The following is a 24,898-nucleotide window of genomic DNA, read 5'->3' as shown; positions in this document are numbered from 1 at the left end:
GGATTCGGGCTCTGAAAGGAAATGGCATGGGAGATCTGTTCCCAGACAAGGTCTGGGGGATAGTGCCTCTCTGTGAAGGCCTTGGTGTGACCCTCAGCATACTGGCCAAGGGAGTTCTTATCACTGCAGATATGCATCCCTGGGTGGCCAGGCTGTTTGGGGGATGTTTTGGAGTGAAGGGGATGACAGCTGTCGAAATGCATGTCTGTTGGTGGTTGGTGGGTTTAATGTAGACAGAGATGTGGATGGAGGCATTAGAGAGGAGGAGGTCAAAATCTTGGAAGGTGTCATGCTTGGTTGAGGAGACCACGTGAAATGAATGGAAGAGAAGGTATTGATGTTGTGAAGGAACGAAAACAGGCTGTCTTGACCATGAGACCAGATCATGAAGACGTCATCAATGAACCTGAACCTTCTCTGGTTCAGGTTTGGCATTTTGTAAGGCTGGGAAGGTCTTCTCTAGATGGACTATAAACAGGTTGGTATATGAGAGCACCATGTGGGTGCCCATGGCTCTGCTGCAGATTTGATTGTATGCCTTCCCTTCACAGGAGAAGTAGTTGTGGGTTATGGATAAAGTTAGTAAGGCGTATGAGGAATGAGGTAGTGTGTTTGGAGTCTGAAGGGCGTTGGGAAAGGGAGTGTTCAATAGCGGTAAGACCAAGAGCATGAGCGTAGATGGTGTACAGGGAGGTGGTGTCAACAGTGAGTGGGGATACAGGAGTTGAAGGAGTGGGGATGATGGAAAGTTGGTGAAGAAACTGATTTATATCTTTGGTGTGGGAGGCAAGATTACGGGTAATTAGTTGGAGGTGTTGGTCAATGAGAGCCAAAATTCTTTCAGTGGGGGCACAATAATCAGCCACAATTGGGCATCCAGGATTGTTGGGTTTGTGGGTTTTGGGAAGCATGTAGAAAGTTGGTGTCCAAGGTGTCGTAGGGTGAGGCTTTAAGCAAGGATTGGAGGCTATGTTGGACTTCTGGGACGGCATCACCCTGGCAGAGTTTATAGGTGGAGGAGTCAGGTAATAGGTGGAGGCCTTTCACCAGGTAGTCACTATGATTCATAACCTTTATCTGCAGGGAGGATGACTAGGTCAGGACTTATTTTGAGGTTGTGTATGGCTATGCTTTCTTCTGTTGAAAGGCTGGTGTTCTGTGTAAGGGATCTGAGAAAGGATGGTGAGGCTAAGTTGGAGTTAAGGTATTATCAGGAGTTACTGGAAAGTGACCAGCAGGTGGTTAGGTGGGGAGGGGGGGGGGGGGGGGGAGGGGGGAGGAGGGGAGAGGATCACTGTTGGATGATGGTAAGAACTGGGAGAGGCAGGATACAATGTTGGAATAAGGTTGGCTTTTTGGCTTTTGCTGGAGGGACTGGCGGCATAGAAGTGTTTCCATTGTAGGGATCAGGAAAAGGACAGTAGGTCTTTGACAAGTCCAGCATAGTTAAATTGTGGTGTAGGGCTAAGGGTGAGGCCTTTGGCTAGTACTAAACCCTCTATGGACCTGATTGTTTTTGTGGAAAGATTAACAACACAGTTATAGAAATATTTCAGCTCTGGATTTGGTGGATTGTTGGTAGGGAGTTTTGAGGGATGTGGCAAGTTGAAAAGGTCACCTGAGAAGGGCTTAGATGCTGTGAGGGGTGGATGAGGAGGAACATTGTTGGTAGGGTAGGTGTAGGATAGTGGTGCACTGAGGCAACAACAGGATGTCAGCAGATTGGATAACGTATGGGCGTGGTGTCTGGAATGCTCCTCCAGGTGCTGGAGAGCAAGGGATTCAATTTCACAGATGTGATGTATGAAATAGGGGTTTCACAGTAGCAGTATGTTGTGGAGTGAGCCCAGTTGCTTCTGGAATGCTTGTGCCATGGAGATGTGACTTTGCAGTACCAGGTTTGTGAGGGCTAGGGAGTGCCAGAATATCAAAAACTGAAGATCATTGTGAAGGGAGGGGTAGAATCCAGAGAAAGGAAATTTTATGGTCAGACCATTTGGAGGGATTCCATGGTTCGAGCAGCAGTAAAAGAATAGGATGTGAGACTGAGTGTTAGCCAGGGAAAGGGATACTTTTCTGAACTGGTGCAGAAAGATGAAGCAGAGGTCCATTGTGACAGGAATGGTGTAAAGGAAATGGGAATGACACATAAATGTCAAGATAGGTGTTCACACTTGTGAGAGGAGCTGAATAAGAGAAAAGATGTGTAAAAAATAAATAAAGACACACAAAACCACATACAGAATGCAAAAATTCATTAAAAATTAGTTATCCAACTGGCCGACATCCTACTGCTGCATCGGGGCATCGCTATCCAAGCCCTATCCTACCCACAGTGTTCCTCTTCAGCCACTCCTTGTAGCACCTAAACCCTGCCTAAGCTGTCCTTTCCAACTTGCCACATCCCCCCCATCGTCACTCAGTACCACCTCAAGCTGGAACAATGGTAACACATCTATCGCCAAGGCTTTGATTACCTATCATCATGCTTGAAACAAGTGACATCCTACTCGAGATACTTCCCACCCCTCCTAAAGTGGTGTTCCATCACCCACCCAACCTTCACAACACCCCCAATCACAACCCCCTGCCACTAGGATCATATCCCTGTGGAAGACTCAGGTGCACAACATACATCTACATCTACATTTATACTCCACAAGCCACCCAACGGTGTGTGGCGGAGGGCACTTTATGTGCCACTGTCACTACCTCCCTTTTCCGTTCCAGTCGCGTATGGTTCGCGGGAAGAAAGACTGTCTGAAAGCCTCCGTGCGCGCTCGAATCTCTCTAATTTTACATTCGTGATCTCCTTGGGAGGTATAAGTAGGGGGAAGCAATATATTCGATACCTCATTCAGAAACGCACCCTCTCAAAACCTGGCGAGCAAGCTAAACCACAATACAGAGCACCTCTCTTGCAGAGTCTGTCACTTGAGTTTGCTAAACATTTTCGTAACGCTATCACGGTTACCAAATAACCCTGTGACGAAACGCGCAGATCTTCCTGCATTTCGCTACAATTTTCTAATGCTACAACATCTCTGTATACTACAGCATCGTCCACGAAAAGCCGCATGGAACTTCCGACACTATCTACTAGGTCATTTATATATATTGTGAAAAGCAATGGTCCCATAACACTCCCCTGTTGCACGCCAGAGGTTACCTTAACGTCTGTAGACGTCTCTCCATTGATAACAACATGGCTAAAAATTCTTCAATCCAGCCACACAGCTGGTCTGATATTCCGTAGGCTCTTATTTTGTTTATCAGGCGACAGTGCGGAACGGTATCGAACGCCTTCCAGAAGTCAAGGAAAATAGCATCTACCTGGGAGCCTGTATCTAATATTTTCTGGGTCTCATGAACAAATAAAGAGAGTTGGGTCTCACACGATCGCTGTTTCCGAAATCCATGTTGATTCCTACAGAGTAGATTCTGGGTTTCCAAAAACGACATGATATGCGAGCAAAAAACATGTTCTAAAATTCTACAACAGATCGACGTCAGAGATATAGGTCTATAGTTCTGCGCATCTGCTCGACGACCCTTCTTGAAGACTGGAACTACCTGTGATCTTTTCCAATCATTTGGAACCTTCCGTTCCTCTAGAGACTTGTGGTACACGGCTGTTAGAAGGGGGGCAAGTTCTTTCGCGTACTCTGTGTAGAATCGAATTGGTATCCCGTCAGGTCCAGTGGACTTTCCTCTGTTGAGTGATTCCAGTTGCTTTTCTATTCCTTGGACACTTATTTCGATGTCAGCCATTTTTTTGTTTGTGTGAGGATTTAGAGAAGGAACTGCAGTGTGGTCTTCCTCTGTGAAACAGGCTTGGAAAAAGGTGTTTAGTATTTCAACTTTACGCGTGTCATCCTCTGTTTCAATGCCATCATCATCCCGGAGTGTCTGGATATGCTGTTTCGAGCCACTTACTGATTTAACGTTAGACCAGAACTTCCTAGGATTTTCTGTCAAGTCGGTACATACAATCTTACTTTCGAATTCCCTGAACGTTTCAAGCATAACCCTCCTTACGCTAACTTTGACATTGTTTAGCTTCTGTTTGTCTGAGAGGTTTTGGCTGCATTTAAACTTGGAGTGAAGCTCTCTTTGCTTTCGCAGTAGTTTCCTAACTTTGCTGTTGAACCACGGTGGGTTTTTCCCATCCCTCACAGTTTTACTCGGCCCGTACCTATCTAAAATGCATTTTACGATTGCCTTGAACTTTTTCCATAAACACTCAACATTGTCAGTGTCGGAACAGAAATTTTCGTTTTGATCTGTTAGGTAGTCTGAAATCTGCCTTCTATTACTCTTGCTGAACAGATAAACCATCCTCCCTTTTTTTATATCCCTATTAACTTCCATATTCAGGGATGCTGCAACGGCCTTATGATCACTGATTCCCTGTTCTGCACTTACAGAGTCGAAAAGTTCGGGACTGTTTGTTATCAGTAGGTCCAAGATGTTATCTCCACGAGTCGGTTCCCTGTTTAATTGCTCGAGGTAATTTTCGGATAGTGCACTTAGTATAATGTCACTCGATGCTCTGTCCCTACCACCTGTCCTAAACATCTGAGTGCCCCAGTCTATATCTGGTAAATTGAAATCTCCACCTAAGACTATAACATGCTGAGAAAATTTATGTGAAATGTATTCCAAATTTTCTCTCAGTTGTTCTGCCACTAATGCTGCTGAGTCGGGAGGTCGGTAAAAGGAGCCAACTATTAACCTAGCTCGGTTGTTGAGTGTAACCTCCACCCATAATTATTCACAGGAACTATCCACTTCTACTTCACTACAGGATAAAGTACTACTAACAGCGGCAAACACACCACCACCGGTTGCATGCAATCTATCCTTTCTAAACACCGTCTGTGCCTTTGTAAAAATTTCGGCAGAATTTATCTCTGGCTTCAGCCAGCTTTCTGTACCTATAACGATTTCAGCTTCGGTGCATACCCAAGCTAGCCAGCCAGCATTTCCTATTCCAGTCCTGCCACAGGTTTATCCTAACCTGTCAGGGGCCACGCCACCTATGGAAGCAGCCATGTCATTTACCAGCTCTGCTGCAATCATTACACAGCTTTTTATATTGGTATGACTATTAACCAGCTGTCCACAAGGATGAATGGCCACTGCCAAATTGTGGCCAAGAGCAAAGTAGTCCACCCTGTGGTGCAACATGCAGCTGAACGTAACATGCTTGATTTCAATGACTGTTTCACTACTCGAGCCATCAGGATCCTCCCCTGCACTACCAGCTTTCCTGAACTGCACAGATGGGAGTTATCCCTACAACACATTTTCTGCTACCACAATTATCCTGGCCACAACCTATGGTAACATACTGTCCCCACATACTCTACCCAACAGTTTCCACTACCTCTATTCTAAGACCTCCATCCCATTCTTGCCTCCCATCCTCTTTGTTTGCCACCCTCTGTGCCAATGCACACACCCATTTTCTCTGCTCCTCTCCTTTTTTGCACTGTATTTCCCCACCTCCCTGCCCCATAACCTCCTGACACTGTATCTGTTGGCATTCTAGTCCTCCATCAGACAGACCTCCCCCCACCAGACAGACCTCCCCCCCCCCCCCCCCTCCTGTAAACTGCTATCCCTTACCCCTCCCCCGCTACCTCCAGGCTGTTGCTTCCATTCCACGTGATAGTTGCATACATTTCATGCACTCATTTTTTGCAGCTTCATTTTCTTTTATCTTCTAAGGAACATATCGCATCCGTTTTGATTATAGGAAATATGCTCAAGCTCTTCTCCATGACCTCATGTGACACGTGTCAAATTGTATTTACCTTACAACTGAAAAGTGGAAACTGGTCATCAAGTAAAACTCACACCAAATCCCATATTTCTAATTTATACATTTACTGTCTACATTAGAAGCCCTATTTTAAAGATTATTCCAGTCTTATTGTAATCTTTTCTATTTCTGTTACATTCTGACATGTTGCCTGGTATTCTTCTCTCTCTATTTTGCAATGCATTAACACCTCGCTCCAGGTGTTTTGAGGTCCAGTTTCACCTTGGAATGGTACTATTAGCTAAATCCCACCGACTATGTGTTGACAAGCTTAAACATTATGACCATTGCCTACTGCAATGCGGGATGCCACCTGCTGGTGTTGCGGGTATGCGACGTGGTAACTTAAGTATGTAAGCAGTGCAGACACGGGCAGGGTGTCAATCAAGCGAAGACCTGGGCTGCAAATGAGGAAATCCATTGAGGTAAGTAACACTGACAAAGAGCGGATTATTATTACGCAGAGCCTGTGGACGATTATTTCGAAAATGGTAAGGCTGTTTGAATGTTCATGTGCTACTGCTATGATCGTCTACAGAGAGAGTCAGAAGGATAGTGAAACTACCATTAAGCGCTAACTGGTTGGACATCCATGGCTCTTCACAGAACATGGGGTTTGGAAGCTTGTCTGTTGTGTAAAGCGGGACAGATGGTGATTCGTGACATCTCCGCTGAAAGAGCAAAATGCTGGTGCACACAGACGTGTTTCAGAGCACACCGTTCATCGAACATTGTTGAATATGGAGCTCTGTAGCAGACCACTCCGACGTGTTCGCATGTTGACCGCACAATGTCGTCAGTTCCACCTGCAATGGGCACGGGACCACCAGCATTCAGCCACTGCTCAAGGAAAAGTGTTGGCCCTTCAGGTGAATCACATTTTTACTGCACTAGGTCGCTGGTCGTCTCCACTAATGTCATCATTAAGGTGAACGGCGGCTCGAAATGTGCAGCATGCTATGGACACAGGCTGGTGGGAGCAGTAATATGCTATGAGAGAGATTCTCCTGCCTTGCAGGGGACCTGTGGTAGTAATCAAAGACACACTGACAGCTGTGAACCATCTGCATCCCATGCTTGATGTCTTCCCTAATTGTGATGTCATCTTTCAGCAGTATAATCGTCGGTGTCTTGGAGCCCGAAATGTGCTAAAGTGGTTTGAGAAGCATTAAAGTGAACTCACATTGATGCCACAACAAGCAAATTCACCTGGTTTAAATCCTACGGAACCCATCCGGGTCGCTATCAGGCACCATCACCGCGTAAGCAAATCAGCCCATTATTTACGCAAATTACATGACCTGTGCCTACACATCTAATGTCTCATATCCCAACAAACCTACCAACGAACTGTCAAGATTACTGATAAGCAGAAGAAGTGATGCATTTCGTTTCAAAGGCAGATAAACAACCTATTAAGCATGTCATCATAATCTTTTGGCTCATCATTGTACATGGGCATTCTAGTGTAAGCCTGAGCAGTGTACTGCAGAAGTGCTGACAACAGCCAAATGTGAGATGATGTCACTGTAATAATTCAACAAGGCCAAGACAATGTTGTGAGACAGGTTAGCTTGCTGAAACAGCAAACTCAACAATAATGCACAGACCCGTGAAGCAAGGGGCAATGCATATTTACACACTGGCAGGAGCAGTGATGTTTTAGGATATGTAAAAGTGTGCCACTGCCGACTATAAGTACAGAAAATTTTTATAATGGAACTTAATTTGGGGCAGCCCTACCAGGACAACAAGGATGTGCTAGACGAGAATGCCACAAGGACTTGCCAGTATAAGTCACCGGTCTGAGGCCACAGCAGGCCAACATCTCTATGTATTGGTGCAACAGCCCTTCACAGGTCATCACCTGCGGCACAGCCAATTCCTGCCCAGCAGGTCACTCCCCAGGCACACCAGCCGTCGTCCACCGCTGCCGAATAGGCATCTCAGCATGATGCGCATCCACCACCATGACACAGCCGCATGTCTCCCGGGGCCATAGCAGATACGTCAGTGTCACATATATGCCGCTGGTGTAGAGGCACATGGGCAGCGCACCTACTGAACTCACTAGTACTCAGTGGAGATCCGCATCAGCATCTTGGACCCTACATGCAGCCAGCCAAGCAGAATTCAGCAGACAGTCGACCACTTACCCGGTGCATCGTGCAGTGCAGATGCATCAATGAAAGTATTTGTTACATTTGTAGCTGCCTTTTCTGGAACTTCTTGGGCTCCCATATTGCCTCCACTGTCCGTTCGAAAAACTATGGCTCATACCAATCCTTCCTGCACTAGGATGCCAAACAATGCTAAACAACTCTCAACTTTTTAGAACATATGAAATTTTCACACCATCCAAGAAACCTTACTGCAATAGTAATAAAGAAATTGACTAATCCAAGTGCTTACAGATTATGTATGTCAAATTTTCTTCCAATTTTGTGAATGTCAGCTTGTTCAAATAAATCCAAAGTGAATGATGTAACATAATTTCTACATTTTCTCCAATGTATAATTAGTCTTGAAGATTCTGTAAAAGGCAGAGAAGGGCTAGGTACTTACTTTACAAGAATCTAGTTTCCCTGCAATCTCTTCTATAAAATGTCTTTCCAGCTTCCATTGGAATGTGCGTCCAAGTATTTTTCTAATAATATTGTTCAGGGTTTCTGACACAATATCTAGAAAAAAAAAAAATTGATGGAGAATAGTGATCAAATAAAATACAAAGGCTATCGTAACAACTTTGTTTAAACAGTCAAACACTAAATCTAAATTTAGAAACCAGAATTATAGTGACATGTGAAGACCATTTTAATAATAACATAATACAACCTGGAAGAGAAGTCTGCTGTCATTACTTTCACTGCTACAACATTTAAAAGCAAACACACAGAGATAAGCATACTTATACTCTTATTTTGCCTCTAGTTAGTTACAAGTACAACTAGGTCTGATATGCTACTTTAGTTCAGACAAATTTGCAAACATTCACATTTTTACAATATGTAACAATGGAAAATCCAGGATTGAAGGCAACAATATTATGAAAAGGATAGTTGCTACTCACCATATAGCAGAGATGCTGAGTCACAGAAAGGCACAACAAAAGGACTGTCAGAAAGTGGGCTTTCAGCCAACAAGACCTTAATTGCGCACACGCACACGCACACACACACAGACACACACACACACACACACACACACACACACACACTGGCAGCTGAAGCCAGATTGCAAGCACATGATGGGACAAGGAAGGGGAGATATAGCAGTGTTTAGGTGGGGGATGCTAAAGTGCTGTTAGTGGGAGCATACAGGGAAGAGATGGAGAGAGGTTAGAGTGGGTAGAGTGGGCAGAATGGGCAGCTAGTTGCAGTTGGGAGGTTTTATGGAGGGCAGCAGGGGAGGGGAGGGGGTGGGGGTAGCGGAAAAGGAAAGAAGTAAGAAGACTGCATGCATTGGTGGAATACAGGGCTGAATAGTGGTGGAACGGAAACAGCGAAGGGGCTACATAGATAAGGACGACGACTAAAGAAGGTTAAGGCCAGGAGGGTTATGGGAGCATAGGATATATTGCAGGGAGAGTTCCCACCTGGGCAACCCAGGAAAGCTGGTGTTGGTGGAAAGGAGCCAGATGACACAGCATGTAAAGCAGTCATTGAAATGAAGAAAGTTGTGTTTTGGGTGACATGCTCAGTAACAGGCTTGTCCAGTTGTTTCTTGGTAACAGTTTGTGAGTGGCCATTCATGCAGACAGACACTCTGTTGGTTGTCATGCCCACATAGAAAGCAACACAGTGGTTGCAGCTTAGCTTGTAGACCATATGACTGGTTTCACAGGTAGCCCTGCCATTGATGGGATAGGTGATGTTGGTGACAAGACTGGAACAGGTGGTGGTGGGAGGATGTATGAGACAGGTCTCGCATCAACATCTATTACAGGGATATGAGCCATGAGGCAAGAGGTTGGGAGCAGGATTTGTGTAGGGATGGACAAGGATATTGTATAGGAGAATGTAATTCAGTTGCTCCAGTGCTGGATGGTACTGAGTCATGAGGGAAATTCTCCTCTGTGGCAGACAGTGGGATTTTGGGAACTGGTGTGTGACTGGAAAGATAAGGCACGGGAGATCTGTTTTTGTAAAAGGTTTGGAGAGTAATTATGATATCTGAAGGCCTTAGTGAGACCCTCGGTACATTTCAAGGGGGACTACTCGTCACCACAGATACAATGGCGATGGGTGGCTAGACTGTATGGAAAGGACTCCTTGGTATGCAATGGGTGGCAGCTGTCGCAGTGGAGGAATTGTTTGTGATTATTAGGTTTGATATTGACTGACGTACTGATGAGGCCGTCTTTGAGGCACACGTGAACAACAAGGAAGTTGGCTTGTTGGGTTGAGTAGGACCAGGTGAAGCAAATTGTGGAGAAGCTATTGAGGTTCAGGGGGAATGTGGATAGGATGTCCCCAATCCAGATCACAATGGTGTCACCAATGAATCTGAACCAGGTGAGGGGTTTGGAGTTCTGGTGTTTAGGAAGAGTTCCTCTAGATGGCCCAAGAATAGGCTGGCATATGATGGTGCCCTGGATTTGTTTGTAGGTAATGCCTTCAAAAACGAAGTAATTGTGGGTGAGGATATTGTTGGTCCTGGCAACTATGAAGGAGATTGTTGGTTTTGAATTCATCGGGCAATGGGAAACGTAGTGTTCAATAGTGGTAAAGCCATGGACATTAGGGATGTTAGTGTGAAGGGAGCTGGGGTCAATAGAGAAAGGAACATGATCTGTGGAGGAAATGGTTAGTATCGTTTATATAGGAGGGTAGGTTGTGGCTGAAGATGCTGGGCTATGAGAGCAGAGATCTCTTAGTGAGGGCACAGTAACCACTCACAATGGGGCGTCCTGGGTGGTTGGTTTTATGGACTTTACGAAGCGTGTAGAAGGTACGAGTGCAAGGAGTGGTGAGGAGAGACATGGATTCCAGGAAGAAGTTTTGGGATGGGCTTAAGAATTTGAAGAGAGACCGGAGATTCTGCTGGATTTCTGGAATGGGGTCACTGTGGCAGGGCTTGTAGGTGGATGAATCTGACAGCTGACAGAGTCTTTCTGCTAGGTAATCCTTGCAATTCAAAATAACAGTGGTGGAGCCTTTTTCAGCAGGTAGGATTATAAAGTCATGACCAGTTTTTAAGTGGTCGACTGCAGTTCTTCCTGCGGGTGTATAGTTAGTTTGAGTGTAGGGTGATTTGGGGAATGATGGTGAGGCAAGGTTCAAGGTTAAGAAATTCTGGAAAGTTAACAGGGGGTTGTTTGGGGGCAGTGGGAGTGGATTACGGTGGATGGAGGAGTGAACAGAGTCAGGCAGCATTCAACATTGGTCTTTGGTTGAGTCTGCTTGGTAGGGTTGGTGGCAAAAAAGTGTTTCCACTGCAGGTGCCACAAGAAAGAAAGTCTTTGAAAAGTCCTGGATGATTGAATTTGTGAGTGGGGCAAAAAGTGAGACGCTTGAAAACGACTGATATTTCTGAGGAGCTAGGGATTTTGGAGGAAAGGTTCATGACTGTTTTGCATCTGTTTAGTTTCTGGATTCTGTGTGTTAGTTCAAGGCAAAAATCAAATGAAATTGGCATGCACTATCGCCTTACTCCCTCTGATTTAATCTTGTTTCCCCTTACTTCATCCATTTCATCCTTTTTGTGATTTTTCCCACGAGTTTGACCGGTTTTTTTTGTAAAATGTTTTTTGGACGGACTTCTACATTATTTGCGTATTTTTACTCATTTTTATCCACCATGACGTATCCTTGCTCCTTCCATCTGCATCAATACAGAAAAGCTTATTTATCGCTGGCCAGAGCCCAGTCCCACATACTGTTCCTGCATTGCTGCCTTGGTCATGGTATCCCTCCCAAATGACTTTACCATCAAATTAACCATCTCCAGGTGCCACTCCTCTTTCCACAATGCCCTCCATGTTCAGATAACACCAATCCTTTACCCTCCCCAAAACAGTCCTGCAAAACCACATCAATCAGACTCAAACCTCCTTGCAGTTACCTTCTCTCCATCCACAAAATTCTTCTGCTATGCAATCCCAAGTTCCTGGCTCCTGTGACACATACTGAAACTCTTGCCCTCTAGGAGCTAGAGCAACACGCACTATGCCACCTCAAAAAACTCTCCACCTCGTTCACTTCCTACTCCCGCCTTGGACTACCATAATCCACCACCTCTACAACAACCTCCAAATCTTCCCCACATTCCCATCCCCTCATAGAAACAAACCTTGTTGTGCAGCCCTACTGTGTCTATTCCACCCTCAACAACTCCCTCCCACCACCACACAGAATCCAGAACCTAAACAGACCCTAACACAGTCATGAACCTTTCCTCCAAAAGCTCCAGCCCTGTAGAAGTATCATTCCTTTCCTAAGGCCTCACCTTTTGCCTCACTCCCATATTCAACCACGGGACTTGTTAAAGACCTTCTCCCAGTTCCTCGAGTGGAAACACTTTTTTGCCACCAACCATACTAATCAGATTCAACCAAAGACCAATGTTGAACATTGCCTGACTCAGTTCACTCCTCCATGCAACCGTTATCCAACTCCACTGCCTCCCAATCACCCCCTGTTAACTTTCCAGAATTTCTTAACCTTGAACCTTGCCTCACCATCATTTCCCAAATCCCTCAACATGCAAACTAACCTTACATGGGCAGAAAAAACCGCAATCCACCACCAAAAACTGGATTGATCCCAACCTTATAGTCCTAGCTGCTGACAAAGGCTCCATCACTGCTGTTTTGAACCACAGGGATTACCTGGCAGAAGGACTCTGCCAGCTGTCAGATTCATCCACCTACAAACCTAACCACAGTGATACCATTCCAGAACTCCAACTGGACCTCCAGTTTCTCCTCAAATCGTTAGGCCTATCCTAGAAACTCCAGCCGGAGTCCATCTCTCTCCATACCCCTAGGGCACTCCGCACTCCTACCTTCTACATGCTTCCCAAAATCCGTGCACCCAACCACCCAAGACATCCCATTATGGCCAATTACTGCGCTCCCACTGAGAGAATCTCTGCTCTCGTAGACCACCACCTTCAGCCTATTAAACGTAATCTTCTCCTCCACCAACTCTCCACAGTTTCTGCTCCTTTACCACATAGTGCCCTGCTCGCCACTACGAGTCCAATTTCCTCTTACTCTTAACATCCCTAGTGCCCATGGCCTTGCTGCTATTGAACATTACCTTTCCCAGCACCAGACAGATTTCAAACCAACAACCTCCTTCCTAGTCGCCATGATCAACTATATCCTCACCCACAATTACTTCTCCTTTGAAGGCATTACCTACAAACAAATCTGGGGTACAGCTATGGGCACCCGCATGGCACCATCCTTAACACCCAGAATCCTAAACCTCTCACTTGGTTCAGATTTACTGTTTGTGATCTGGATTGAGGGTGAAGATATCCTATCCTCATTCCTCCAGAACCTCAACAGCTTCTCCCCCACTTGCTTCACCTGGTCCCACTCAACCCAACAAGCCATCTTCCTCGATGTTTACATCCACCTCAAAGATGGCTACATCAGTATCTCTGTCCATATCTAACCTACTAACCACCAGCAATACCACCACTTCGACAGCTGCCGCCTGTTCCGCATCAAGAATTCCCTTCTGTAGTGCGTAGCCACCCATGGCCACAACATCTGCAGTGATGAGTGTTCCCTCTGAAAATATACTGAGGGTCTCACTGAGGCCTTTACAAATCCTTTTTACCCTCCCAACTTTATACAAAAACAGATCTCCCGTGCCTTATCCTTCCAGTCACCCAACACCTCCCAAAGCCCCACCATTCAGTCACAGAGGAGCATTCAACTAGTAACTCGTACCATCCAGGACTGGAGCAACTGAATTACATTCTCTGCCAGGGTTTCGACTGCAACTCATCATGCCCTGAAATGAGATATGTTCTACCCACTATCACTCCCTCCTATCCCACAGTGGTATTCTGCCACTCACCAAACCTACACAATATCCTCATCTGTCCCTAGACAATCACTGCTTCCAATCCCTTGACTCATGGCTCATATCCCTGTAGTAGTCCTAGATGCAATACCTGTTCCATACAACCTTCCACCTCCACCTACTCTGGTACAGTCACAAACGTCACCTATCACAAGAAAGACAGGGCTATCTGTGAAACCTGTCACGTGATCTACAAGTTCAGCTGCAACCACTGTGTTGCATTCTACATGGGCATGACAACCAACAAGCTGTCTGCCCGCATGAATGGCCACTGACAAACTGAGGTCAAGAAACAGCTGGACCACCCAGTTGCCGAGCACACCGCCCAACATGACGTTCTTCATTTCAATGACTGCTTTACATGTTGTGCCATCTGGATTCTTCCCACCAACATCAGCTTTTCTGAACTGCATAGGTGGGAACTCTCCCTGCAATATATCTTATGCTCCCATAACCCTCCTGGCCTTAACCTCTGTTAGTCATCCTTACCCATGTAGCCCCTTCCCTGTTTCTATTCAAGCACTACACCACCAAAACACCTTCAGTTTTTTTACTTCTCTCCTTTTTTGCAACCCCCTCCCCTCTCTCTCTGGCCTGTGTCTAAGCTACCGGCTGCAACTAGATGCCCTAACCTCTCTCCACCTCTTCCCTGTACACTCCCACTAGCAGCACTTCCCATCCCCTACCTCTATCTTGCTCCCCCCTTCCCCTCCCTGGCCCATCCTCATCCTTACCCTCACCACCCAACTGCCTATCCCATTATGCGCTGCTACTCGCAGTCTGGCTTCAGCTGCTACAGATTGTGGTCATGCGTATGTGAATTGTGTTTGCTTCAATGTGTTTGTGAATGTTGTCTTAATTTGAAGAAGACCTTGGTGGCCGAAGTTCATTTTCTGACAGTCTTTTTTTTTTTTGGTACCTACCTGCAACTCAGCATCTCTGCTACATATTATCACATATATTGGTAATGTGTATCACTTACAAGTCTGTTTTGAGATGCCACGCAACACCATGATGAACAGAAACAAAAATCCAGTGCCACGATATGAACTGGTGGCAATGAGCTGCAAAGATGTACAGTGATGTTATGTGTAACTGGCAGTGGACAAAAGCTACCACCGTACGTGATATTTAAATGGAAAAGTATTCTGAAAATATCAGTGGAAGGCATACTGATGAGAGCGAATCCAAAAGGGTGTGTGAACAATGACTTTGTGGCTGACTGGGTGATGCATGTTTGGTAATATTGCCCTGGTGTTTTACTGTATTTATGTAACACATTGGTCCTAGACAGCTCCTGCGGAAATACAACTGAAGAAATGCGGGAGAAGTTATAGAACGGGTAAACAGACTTGGTCATTATGCCTGAAGGCCTAACATCCATCCTGTAACCGCTATATGTGAGTATATATCAACTAAAGCAGCTGGATTTGTCCCAAATCAGTGAGTGGGTAAATGTGCATGTAACTCAATTCTGCTATCACTGGTGGAAAAACCTTTCAAAACATGTGATATCACAAATTCACTGGACAGAGCCAAGGACAATGCTCTATGGGAAGATGGCAATAACAATGATTCTTCTGCTAGTGATGACGATGAAAGTAATGATAAATAGAATAATTATATTAGAATAAATTTTTTGTGAAGAAAACACGAATTAAATGCTGTATTCCCATCTTTTTTTTTTTTTTTTTTCTTTAAAATTAGGATGCACGGATTATTCAATGTTGTAGACTAGTCATATAAATAGAATAAGAGCATCTTGTTGGATCACTACAACATACTGACGCAGGAAAAGGTACAGAATAAAAGGAAACATTTTGTGTGTGTGTGTGTGTGTGTGTGTGTGTGCGTGCGCGTGGGTGTACATGTTCATAACGAAAAGTATAGTACACATACCTGACAAAGCATGTGATAATTCTTGAAGCACAATATTTATTACAGTGACCTTTATGAAATCTCTGTCCAGATCAGGATAAAGGTGAACATTTTCTGCAATTTCCTCTAGTAACGTCTTCACTGCACTTTTCAACTGTCCATAAGGTGCCTCAGGTAAATCAAAAGTGTGACAAGCTACACATATCTTCTCCAGAAACTTATAAAATGTGATCTGGTTGCTTTCCTGTAATGTTTCACAATTTGTGAATAAAATATGAACACCCTCAGATACAAATGAAAAGTATGTAACAATTAATACAATAACTCAATGAAAATGCAAAATGGCATATTGTTGCATATACAAGAAAATATATTTCCAGTAAAAAAAAAAGTAGATCTACATATAAGAGGAGACTGAGCAGGGTAGGAGAGTGGGAGGGGAGGGCAGAGGGGGAGGTGACAAATTAGGGGTCCGTTACCATGATGCTGAAAGAAAGATTAATGTTTCACAGCCTGTACATAATTAGGTAATTAGTGACAGAGTATTAGGTAATTAGTGACAGAGTATAAGCAAGTTTATACATTTTCTATTACTTCTATTTGCACTCTAAACTCCTGCTCATTCACAAACTTTCCTTTCTAGGCTTGAAACAACTCCAAATTTGTTGCTCCCAAGCCTTGCTTTACATGAGGACTGATTGATATGTCACATTAGTACTTCTTTACCACTCAGCTCCTCCACACTTTTGAATGGTTCTCTCTTAATGTATTCTAAAGAATTCTGACAATATTATGAAAAGGATAGATTGCTACTCACGATATAGAGGAAACGTTGATTCTCAGACAGACACAACAAAAAGACGTTTATGCTTTCGACAAAAAGGTCTCTTTCAGAAACAGAAAACACACTCTCTCTCTCTCTCTCTCTCTCTCTCTCTCTCTCTCTCTCTCTCTCTCTCGTTGTCTACAACTCATTCATTTATTTTACAATGATTTCTGGTCCTGAGAATGAATGGCATAAATAACAGGTAATATAATTTACCCACATCTTTATTGTAGACCTCTGCGATACGAAATTTCCAATAAACGATGACGTCTCGGCTGTTAAAACTTTACCTACAACTCAACATAGCCTCTATACGGTGAGTAACAATCTATCATTTTCTACAATATTACTTGTTCAAAATATATTGAGGTATAAATTACATATACAAAAAGATTAAGATAACAGTGTCAAAACCGCTGCTTCAAACTTTTGCTAATGGGCAAAGGTTTCAAAAAATATTACTTATACAAAGTAGTTGCCCCCTTCAAATCAAACACTATTTACAGGTGGGTAGTGCTAATACCAAATTTCATGTCATTAACAATTTGGAGCAGGGTGCCACACTTAAACTGTGGTGTTATTACATACAATACAAAATTTCACATCAATAACAATCTGAAGCAGAGTGTAAAAAATAACTAGTAAGAACTGTATTGACAGAGATTGACCCTGCTGACTTACACTTATATATTCTGAAAATGGCCTGACTTTGTACACATCAGCTGCAAATTCAAAAGCTTTCATCTGCACAGGAACTGTTCCAGTTCTCAGCAAGTCCAGTACTAAAGGTAACAGGCTTGAATGAACAGTGTGAGGATGTGGTTCAAACCCAGTTGTCATTGATTTCAGAAGCTGCAACAAAAACATAGGTGTCCTATTTTTAGTCTTCAAAAGACTGAAAACTAAATACAAGTAATACCTAAGAGAGACAATGAGCATTATTTATATGCTGCTGAAACAATAAAAACTGGAACGCAAATGCTTTATTTCAAGGTTTGTGGGCACTTTTTTTCTTACAACATTTTGTGTTGTTGTCTCTACTTGTTCATATTCCCGAAAATTATAAGGAGACTTGACTCTAGAAATTAGTTTAAAATATACAAATTTGACAAAATACCCACTATCATAAGCAATAACAAAACCTCCAATACATGTTTTATGTGAAGAAGACCTTGCATACTACAAGAATCTTTCAGGAGAATACCAGTGATTTTCACTATATATATATATATATATATATATATATATATATATTAAAAAAAATAAAGATGATGTGACTTACCGAACGAAAGTGCTGGCAGGTCGATAGACACACAAACATGCACTAGAAATTCAAGCTTTCGCAACAAACTGTTGCCTCATCAGGAAAGTGGGAAGGAGAGGGAAAGACGAAAGGATGTGGGTTTTAAGGGAGAGGGTAAGGAGTCATTCCAATCCCCGGAGCGGAAAGACTTACCTTAGGGGGAAAAAAGGTAAGTCTTTCCGCTCCCGGAATAGGAATGACTCCTTACCCTCTCCCTTAAAACCCACATCCTTTCGTCTTTCTCCTCCTTCCCTCTTTCCTCATGAGGCAACAGTTTGTTGCGAAAGCTTGAATTTTGTGTGTATGTTTGTGTGTCTGACGACCTGCCAGCACTTTCATTTGGTAAGTCACATCATCTTAACAAAGATGATGTGACTTACCATATATATATATATATATATAAACAAATATGATGTGACTTACCAAACGAAAGCGCTGGCACGTCGATAGACACACAAACAAACACAAACATACACACAAAATTCTAGCTTTCGCAACAAACGGTTGCTTCGTCAGGAGAGAGGGAAGGAGTGGGAAAGACGAAAGGATTTGGGTTTTAAGGGAGAGGGTAAGGAGTCATTCCAATCCCGGGAGCGGAAAGACTTATCTTAGGGGGAAAAAAGGACGGGTACTCTGCCCAAACACTTTGCCTCTGTATATGTCTGCTTGTGTCTGTATATGTGTGGATGGATATGTGTGTGTGTGTGTGCAAGTGTATACCCGACCTTTTTTCCCCCTAAGGTAAGTCTTTTCGCTCCCGGGATTGGAATGACTCCTTACCCTCTCCCTTAAAACCCAAATCCTTTCGTCTCTCCCTCTCCTTCCCTCTTTCCTGACGAAGCAACCGTTTGTTGCAAAAGCTAGAATTTTGTGTGTATGTTTGTGTTTGTTTGTGTGTCTATGGATGTGCCAGCGCTTTCGTTTGGTAAGTCACATCATCTTTACAGGAGGTGGTCTTTAAATATGTCTGCTTGTGTCTGTATATGTGTGGATGGATATGTGTGTGTGTGCGAGTGTATACCCCTCCTTTTTTCCCCCTAAGGTAAGTCTTTCCGCTCCCGGGATTGGAATGACTCCTTACCCTCTCCCTAAAACCCACATCCTTTCGTCTTTCCCTCTCCTTCCCTCTTTCCTGATGAGGCAACAGTTTGTTGCGAAAGCTTGAATTTTGTGTGTATGTTTGTGTTTGTTTGTGTGTCTGTCGACCTGCCAGCACTTTCATTTGGTAAGTCACATCATCTTTGATTATATAAAACACAGATGATGTGACTTACAGAACGAAAGTGCTGGCAGGTCGATAGACGCACAAACAAACACAAACATACACATAAAATTCAAGCTTTCGCAACAAACTGTTGCCTCATCAGGAAAGAGGGAAGGAGAGGGAAAGACGAAAGGATGTGGGTTTTAAGGGAGAGAGTAAGGAGTCATTCCAATCCCGGGAGCGGATATAATGAATTAATAGAGGGAAACATTCCACATGGGAAAAATATACCTAAAAACAAAGATGATGTGACTTACCAAACGAAAGCGCTGGCACGTCGATAGACACACAAACATACACACAAAATTCAAGCTTTCGCAACAAACTGTTGCCTCATCAGGAAAGAGGGAAGGAGAGGGAAAGACGAAAGGAAGTGGGTTTTAAGGGGAGGGTAAGGAGTCATTCCAATCCCGGGAGCGGAAAGACTTACCTTAGGGGGAAAAAAGGACGGGTACACACTCGCACACACATACATATCCATCCACACACATTTTTCCCGCGTGGAATGTTTCCCTCTAATATATATATACTCCTACTAAGTTTTACATGTGACAAAATAACATCAAAGACTTCCAACAGCAGTCTGCGATACAGTTTTTATAAGTGCTTGGGCTTACCTCCATTCTCAGCTTGAGTCTCAGTTTTGTTTTTCGAGTTTTGCATCATAAAGTCAATAAACAAACCAATTTACATTCAGACCTTAAACAATGGTTATTTACTGTTTGTAACATGTATGGCTAACATGCGTGCCTCCTTTATTCATGGTTGACTACAACTAAAGTCATTCTTCATGTGTAAAATTTATCATGGATTCTTTCATTAGGAGTTAATATAAAAGTCCTCAAACAAGTATAAAAGTGTAGCTTAAAAATTGTGGAAAATATCTATAACAGAGCCCCAACGGGCATTTTTTATCTTAAACCCTGCAATAGTACCAGAAATTTAAATCTCTTTATTCATACACTTAAATAAAAATCTGTAACAGTGCTAAGAACTCCAAAAATTATTCACAATGCAATCATTCACATTATTGTCTCTTTTCTACTCTCTTCCACATTAATCTACTCTCTATCACATTAATTGCCTTTCCAGAATGATGAATGTATGAAGGACAACTCCTGTTCCAGAGTAGATGAACAATTGGTACCAGGGTGGACAGCAATCTGACTTATAAATTAATTACACATTAATATTTACTTTTAAATTACTCTTAATTATTTTGTCTGCTAATAACAAAGATCCACTTGTTAAAACTTTTTATTTTAGAATATTAGGCACTCCTCATCATCACACACTGCATGATTTCCATGAAAACACAACTTTTAGATGACATATTAAGAACAAATATACTGAAACTCATTGACAAACAAGTTCACATACCAGAGAAAAGAACTTAATACAGAGTATCGTGTCAAGTGATGTCTGCTTAACACTGGCGCTCAACTGATCGTGCACTGGCATTACACAAATTAGCTATCATAAGAATGCATCAAGTGACACAGTTATAGTGAGAACTGGGACTTTGCATTAAAAGTGACACACAATTATTAGCAATATCAGCATTGGAAATAAATGTAAAAACTTAAATTAAGAAAAATAAAGGTATGTGATTAATATAAATCATTTGTGCAAGGGATAATGGGAAGGGAAGGGAGGGAGGACAGAGAGTATGGTGGGACGACCAGGAGACAATCCTAGGTCATGCAAATGAGTGCCAGAAGCATACGGCACTGGTAAACCTATAGCTAAAGTACAGTGGAAAGACTCAGTTAATTGTATAAATCAGCACTCATATTCACTTGTTTCCAGCAGCTACCAATGTTGGTCTTCAATACTATGTGCAAAGAGTACTTTAATCGAACACATCAATAAAGTTAAGCCTTTTCAAATTCAATTACATATAACTGGTAGAAGGACTCCGACAGCTGTCGGATGTCAGATACATCCATCTATAAATCTTGCCACAGTGACCCCATTCCAGAAATCCAGCAGGATCTCCAGTCTCTCCTCAAATCCTTAGGCCATCCCAGAACCTCTCCCCAGAGTCCATCTTTCTACTCATCCCTACCACTCCCTGCACTCCTATCTTCTACATGCTTCCTAAAGTCCGTAAAACCAACCACCCAGGACACCCCATTGTGGCTGGTTACTGTGCCCCCACAGACAGAATCTCTGCTCTCATAGACCAACAACTTCAGCCTATTTCCCATAGCCTACCCTCCTATATAAAAGACACTAACCGTTTCCTCCATCAACTCTCCACAGTTCCTGTCCATTTACCACATGGTGCCCTGTCCCTTTAAACTAACATTCCTAATGCCCATGGCCTTACCGCTACTGAACACTAACTTTCCCAATGCCCAGCGGATTCCAAACCAACAACCTCCTTCCTAGTCACCATGACCAACTATATCCTCACCCACAATTATTTCTCCTTTGAAGGCCTTACCTACAAACAAATTGGGGGTACGGCTATGGACAGCCACATGGCACCACCCTATGCCAACCTATCCATAGGTCATCTATAGGAATCCTTTCTAAACACCCAGAATCCTAAACCGCTTCAGGTCAATGGTGACATCTTTGCGATCTGGATCAAGGGTGAGGACACCCTATCCACATTCCTCCTGAAGCTCAACAGCTTCTATCCCATTTGCTTCATCTGGTCTTGCTCAACCCAACAAATCACCTTCCTAGATGCTAACCTCCACCTCAAATATGCCTACATCAGTACCTCCGTCCATACCAAACCAATAACTACATGCAATACCTCCACGTTGATAGTTGCCACCCATTCCGTGCCAAGAAGTCTCTTCCATACAACCTAGCCACATGTGGTCATCACATCTGCAGTAATGAATGGTCCCTCTCTAAATATACTGAGGGTCTCAATGAGGCCTTCACAGATCATAATTATTCTCCCAACCTTGTACAAAAACAAATATCCTGTGCCTTATCTTTCCAGTCTCCAACTATCTCCCAAAGTTTCACTGTCCGGACGAACTCAGTACCACCCAGGATTGGAGCAACTGAATTACATTCTTCATCACAGTTTCAACCACCTGTCGTCGTGACCTGAAATGAGAAATATCCTGCCCACTATCCTTCCCACCCCTCCCACAGTGGTATTCTGCCATACACTGAACTACGGAATATACTCGTCCATCCCTACACAACCCCTGCTCCCAACCCCTTAATTTGTGGATCATATCCCTGTAATGACCTGTCCCATATCTCCTCTCACCACCACCTACTCCAGTCAGTCACAAACATCACCTATACCATCAAACGAAGGGCTACCTGCGAAACCAGTCACATAATCAACAAGCTAAGCTGCAACCACTGTGCTGCATTCTATGGGGGCATGACAACCAACAAGCTGTCTGTCCATATGAATGGCCACCGACAAACTGTGGCCAAGAAACAAGTGGAGCAACCTGTTGCTGAGAATGCTGCCCAACATGACATCCTTCATTACAATGACTGCTTCACAGCCTGTGCCATATGGATCCTTCCCCGAAACTTCAGCTTTTCTGAATTGCGCAGGTGGGAACTTTCCCCGGAATATATCCTATGTTCCCATAACCCTCCTGGCCTCAACCTGCATTAGTCATTTCTCTCACCCATCCAGCCCCTTCTCTGTTCCCATTCCAGCACTACACAGCCGTCATTGCATCATCACACCCAGTCTTTTTACTTCTCTCCTTATCCGCTACCCCCCCCCCCCCACCTCTCCCCTGCCCTCCATCTAAGCTCCCGACTGCACCTAGCTACCCTACCCTCTCTCCACCTCGTCCTTGCACGCTCCCCAGCAGCACTTCACTGTCTCCCACCCCTACCCTTTTATCCCTCTCCTTCCCCACAATAGCCTCCTCCTTACCCTCCATCCAGATGCTGTTCCCATTATGCACTGCTGCTGTTGCTCGCAGTGTGGCTTCAGCTGCCAGAGGTTGCAGTCATGTGTATGTGTGTCGTCTATTTTCGACAAAGGCCCTGTTGGCTGACAGCTTATATGCTGTCTTTTTGTTGTGCCTATCTGCAACTCATGATCTCCGCTATATAGTGAGTAGCAACTGTCCTTTTCATAAAATTGATACATTCCAGCCTGGATTTTCCATTTTTCAATTACATATACCATTTCTGTGAGCTTTAAATCCAGGAATTACGTCTGCTTTCATTTCCAAGTACAGAGATGCACTTAACACAGGGTCATCTGCTGGTTATGATGTACTAGGTTGAAAGAAAAAAGCTGTTTATACCAACTTAAGCCATTATACTTCTATCAATACAGCTACTCATGTTCGGAAAACATGATATCCCTCATTTCAATGACTGCTTCACAGCCTGTGCCACATGGATCCTTCCCACACAGCCTGTGCCACATGGATCCTTCCCACCAACACCAGCTTTTCTGAAATGCGCAGGTGGAAACTTCCCCTGCAATACATTCTATGTTCCCGTAACCCTCCTAGCCTCAACCTTCGTTAGTCACTGTCCTCGCCCATCCAGCCCCCTCCCTGTTCCCATTCCAGCACTACATAGCTGTGATTTCACCACCATACACAGTCTTTTTATTTCTCTCCTTTTCCGCTACCCCCCCCCCCCCCCTCCCCTCTCTCACCTGTCCTCCGTCTAAACTGCAGCACTTCACTGTCCACCACCTCCACCATGCATCTCTTCCCCTCCCCACCCCAGCCAACTCCTTACCCCCACCCAGTCGCCACTCCCATCATGCACTGATGCTGCTGCTCGCAGTGTGGTTTCAGTTCTGTGAGACTGCAGTCATGTGTGCAAGTTGCATTTGAGTGCGCGCACGTGTGTGTGTGTGTGTGCGTGTGTGTGTGTGTGTGTGTGTGTGTGTGTGTGTGAAACTTAACGTAATACAGTCTTACAACATAGATACTAGCACAATTTTTTTTCCTCTAAAAACAATTGCAAGCCACATCCTTATGTACAAAAAATAATAAAGGTAGCCACAACTGCTTCACATCAACTCTAAAACAATAAACACACTAGATATTAAAGCACAAGCCCTACCTCCAACAAGTAACACTGCAAATTTGCGCAACCTTCAGAACTCGACAAATGTATAAAACATGGTGACAAATCAAGGTCAATGCCATCAATTGTTTCCCCTTCAGGAATAAATCTTCTCAGTTCAAATTGTTTTTTCAACGTTCCTTCTGCTCCCAGTGCTTCAGTGATATCTGCGACAAAAACAATCTACAGTTCATCTAAGTGTAAAAAATAAATTGAAATTATGTTTTTCTTTAGGTTCCTTGTACAACAAAACTAACAAAATAAAAAGCTGTATATGTCCATGCCATCCGTTGGAAGCATGAAATTGTTAAGTTCTGGCAAAAGGATTCATGAATCTGGTATGCACATGAGATTGTAGCATTACATGAGTATGTTCAATATGTCTACTTTGCCTCACATGAGTGTAGGGGAGTCAAAACAAGTAGTGACCCGTGACGTCACATCAACTTGAGATTTTCTTTTTTTAAACATGTAATTCATTTCTAAATTTTTTTGATTATTTACAGAGTAAATAATTTAATTATGAAAAACATTTAATAGGTAATGAGTTTTAATGAGATAGATATAAGTATGTTTTGACATAGCAAATCACCTTGTTGCACTATGCTTGATATGTTTTCTCTCTGTAAGAACAAAAACTTCTGTGTAGCTCGAGTGCACGATCAAGTAGTTGTCGAGTGAAGATCGTCTGTAACTTATGAATGGGCATAGAATTGTT

General features: G+C 43.6%; 1 protein-coding gene across 1 annotated transcript in view; it reads right to left on the bottom strand.

Moving 5' to 3' along the window:
- LOC126457965 (serine/threonine-protein kinase ATR) overlaps window positions 1–24,898 on the bottom strand; it is a 359,569-nt gene that overhangs the window by 263,906 nt on the left and 70,765 nt on the right. The window contains exons 5-8 of the mRNA XM_050094723.1: window positions 24,178–24,347; window positions 17,255–17,425; window positions 15,769–15,991; window positions 8,393–8,508 (exon numbers count right to left, since the gene is read on the bottom strand). Of these exons, the coding sequence (XP_049950680.1) occupies window positions 8,393–8,508; window positions 15,769–15,991; window positions 17,255–17,425; window positions 24,178–24,347 (680 nt within the window). The remainder of the gene's footprint in view (window positions 1–8,392; window positions 8,509–15,768; window positions 15,992–17,254; window positions 17,426–24,177; window positions 24,348–24,898) is intronic.

Source organism: Schistocerca serialis, chromosome 2, assembly GCF_023864345.2.
Source record: "Schistocerca serialis cubense isolate TAMUIC-IGC-003099 chromosome 2, iqSchSeri2.2, whole genome shotgun sequence".
In the NCBI taxonomy this organism is placed as follows: Eukaryota; Metazoa; Arthropoda; class Insecta; order Orthoptera; family Acrididae; genus Schistocerca; species Schistocerca serialis.
Note: the sequence above shows the minus strand (reverse complement) of the source record. Positions and strands in the feature narration are given on the sequence as shown.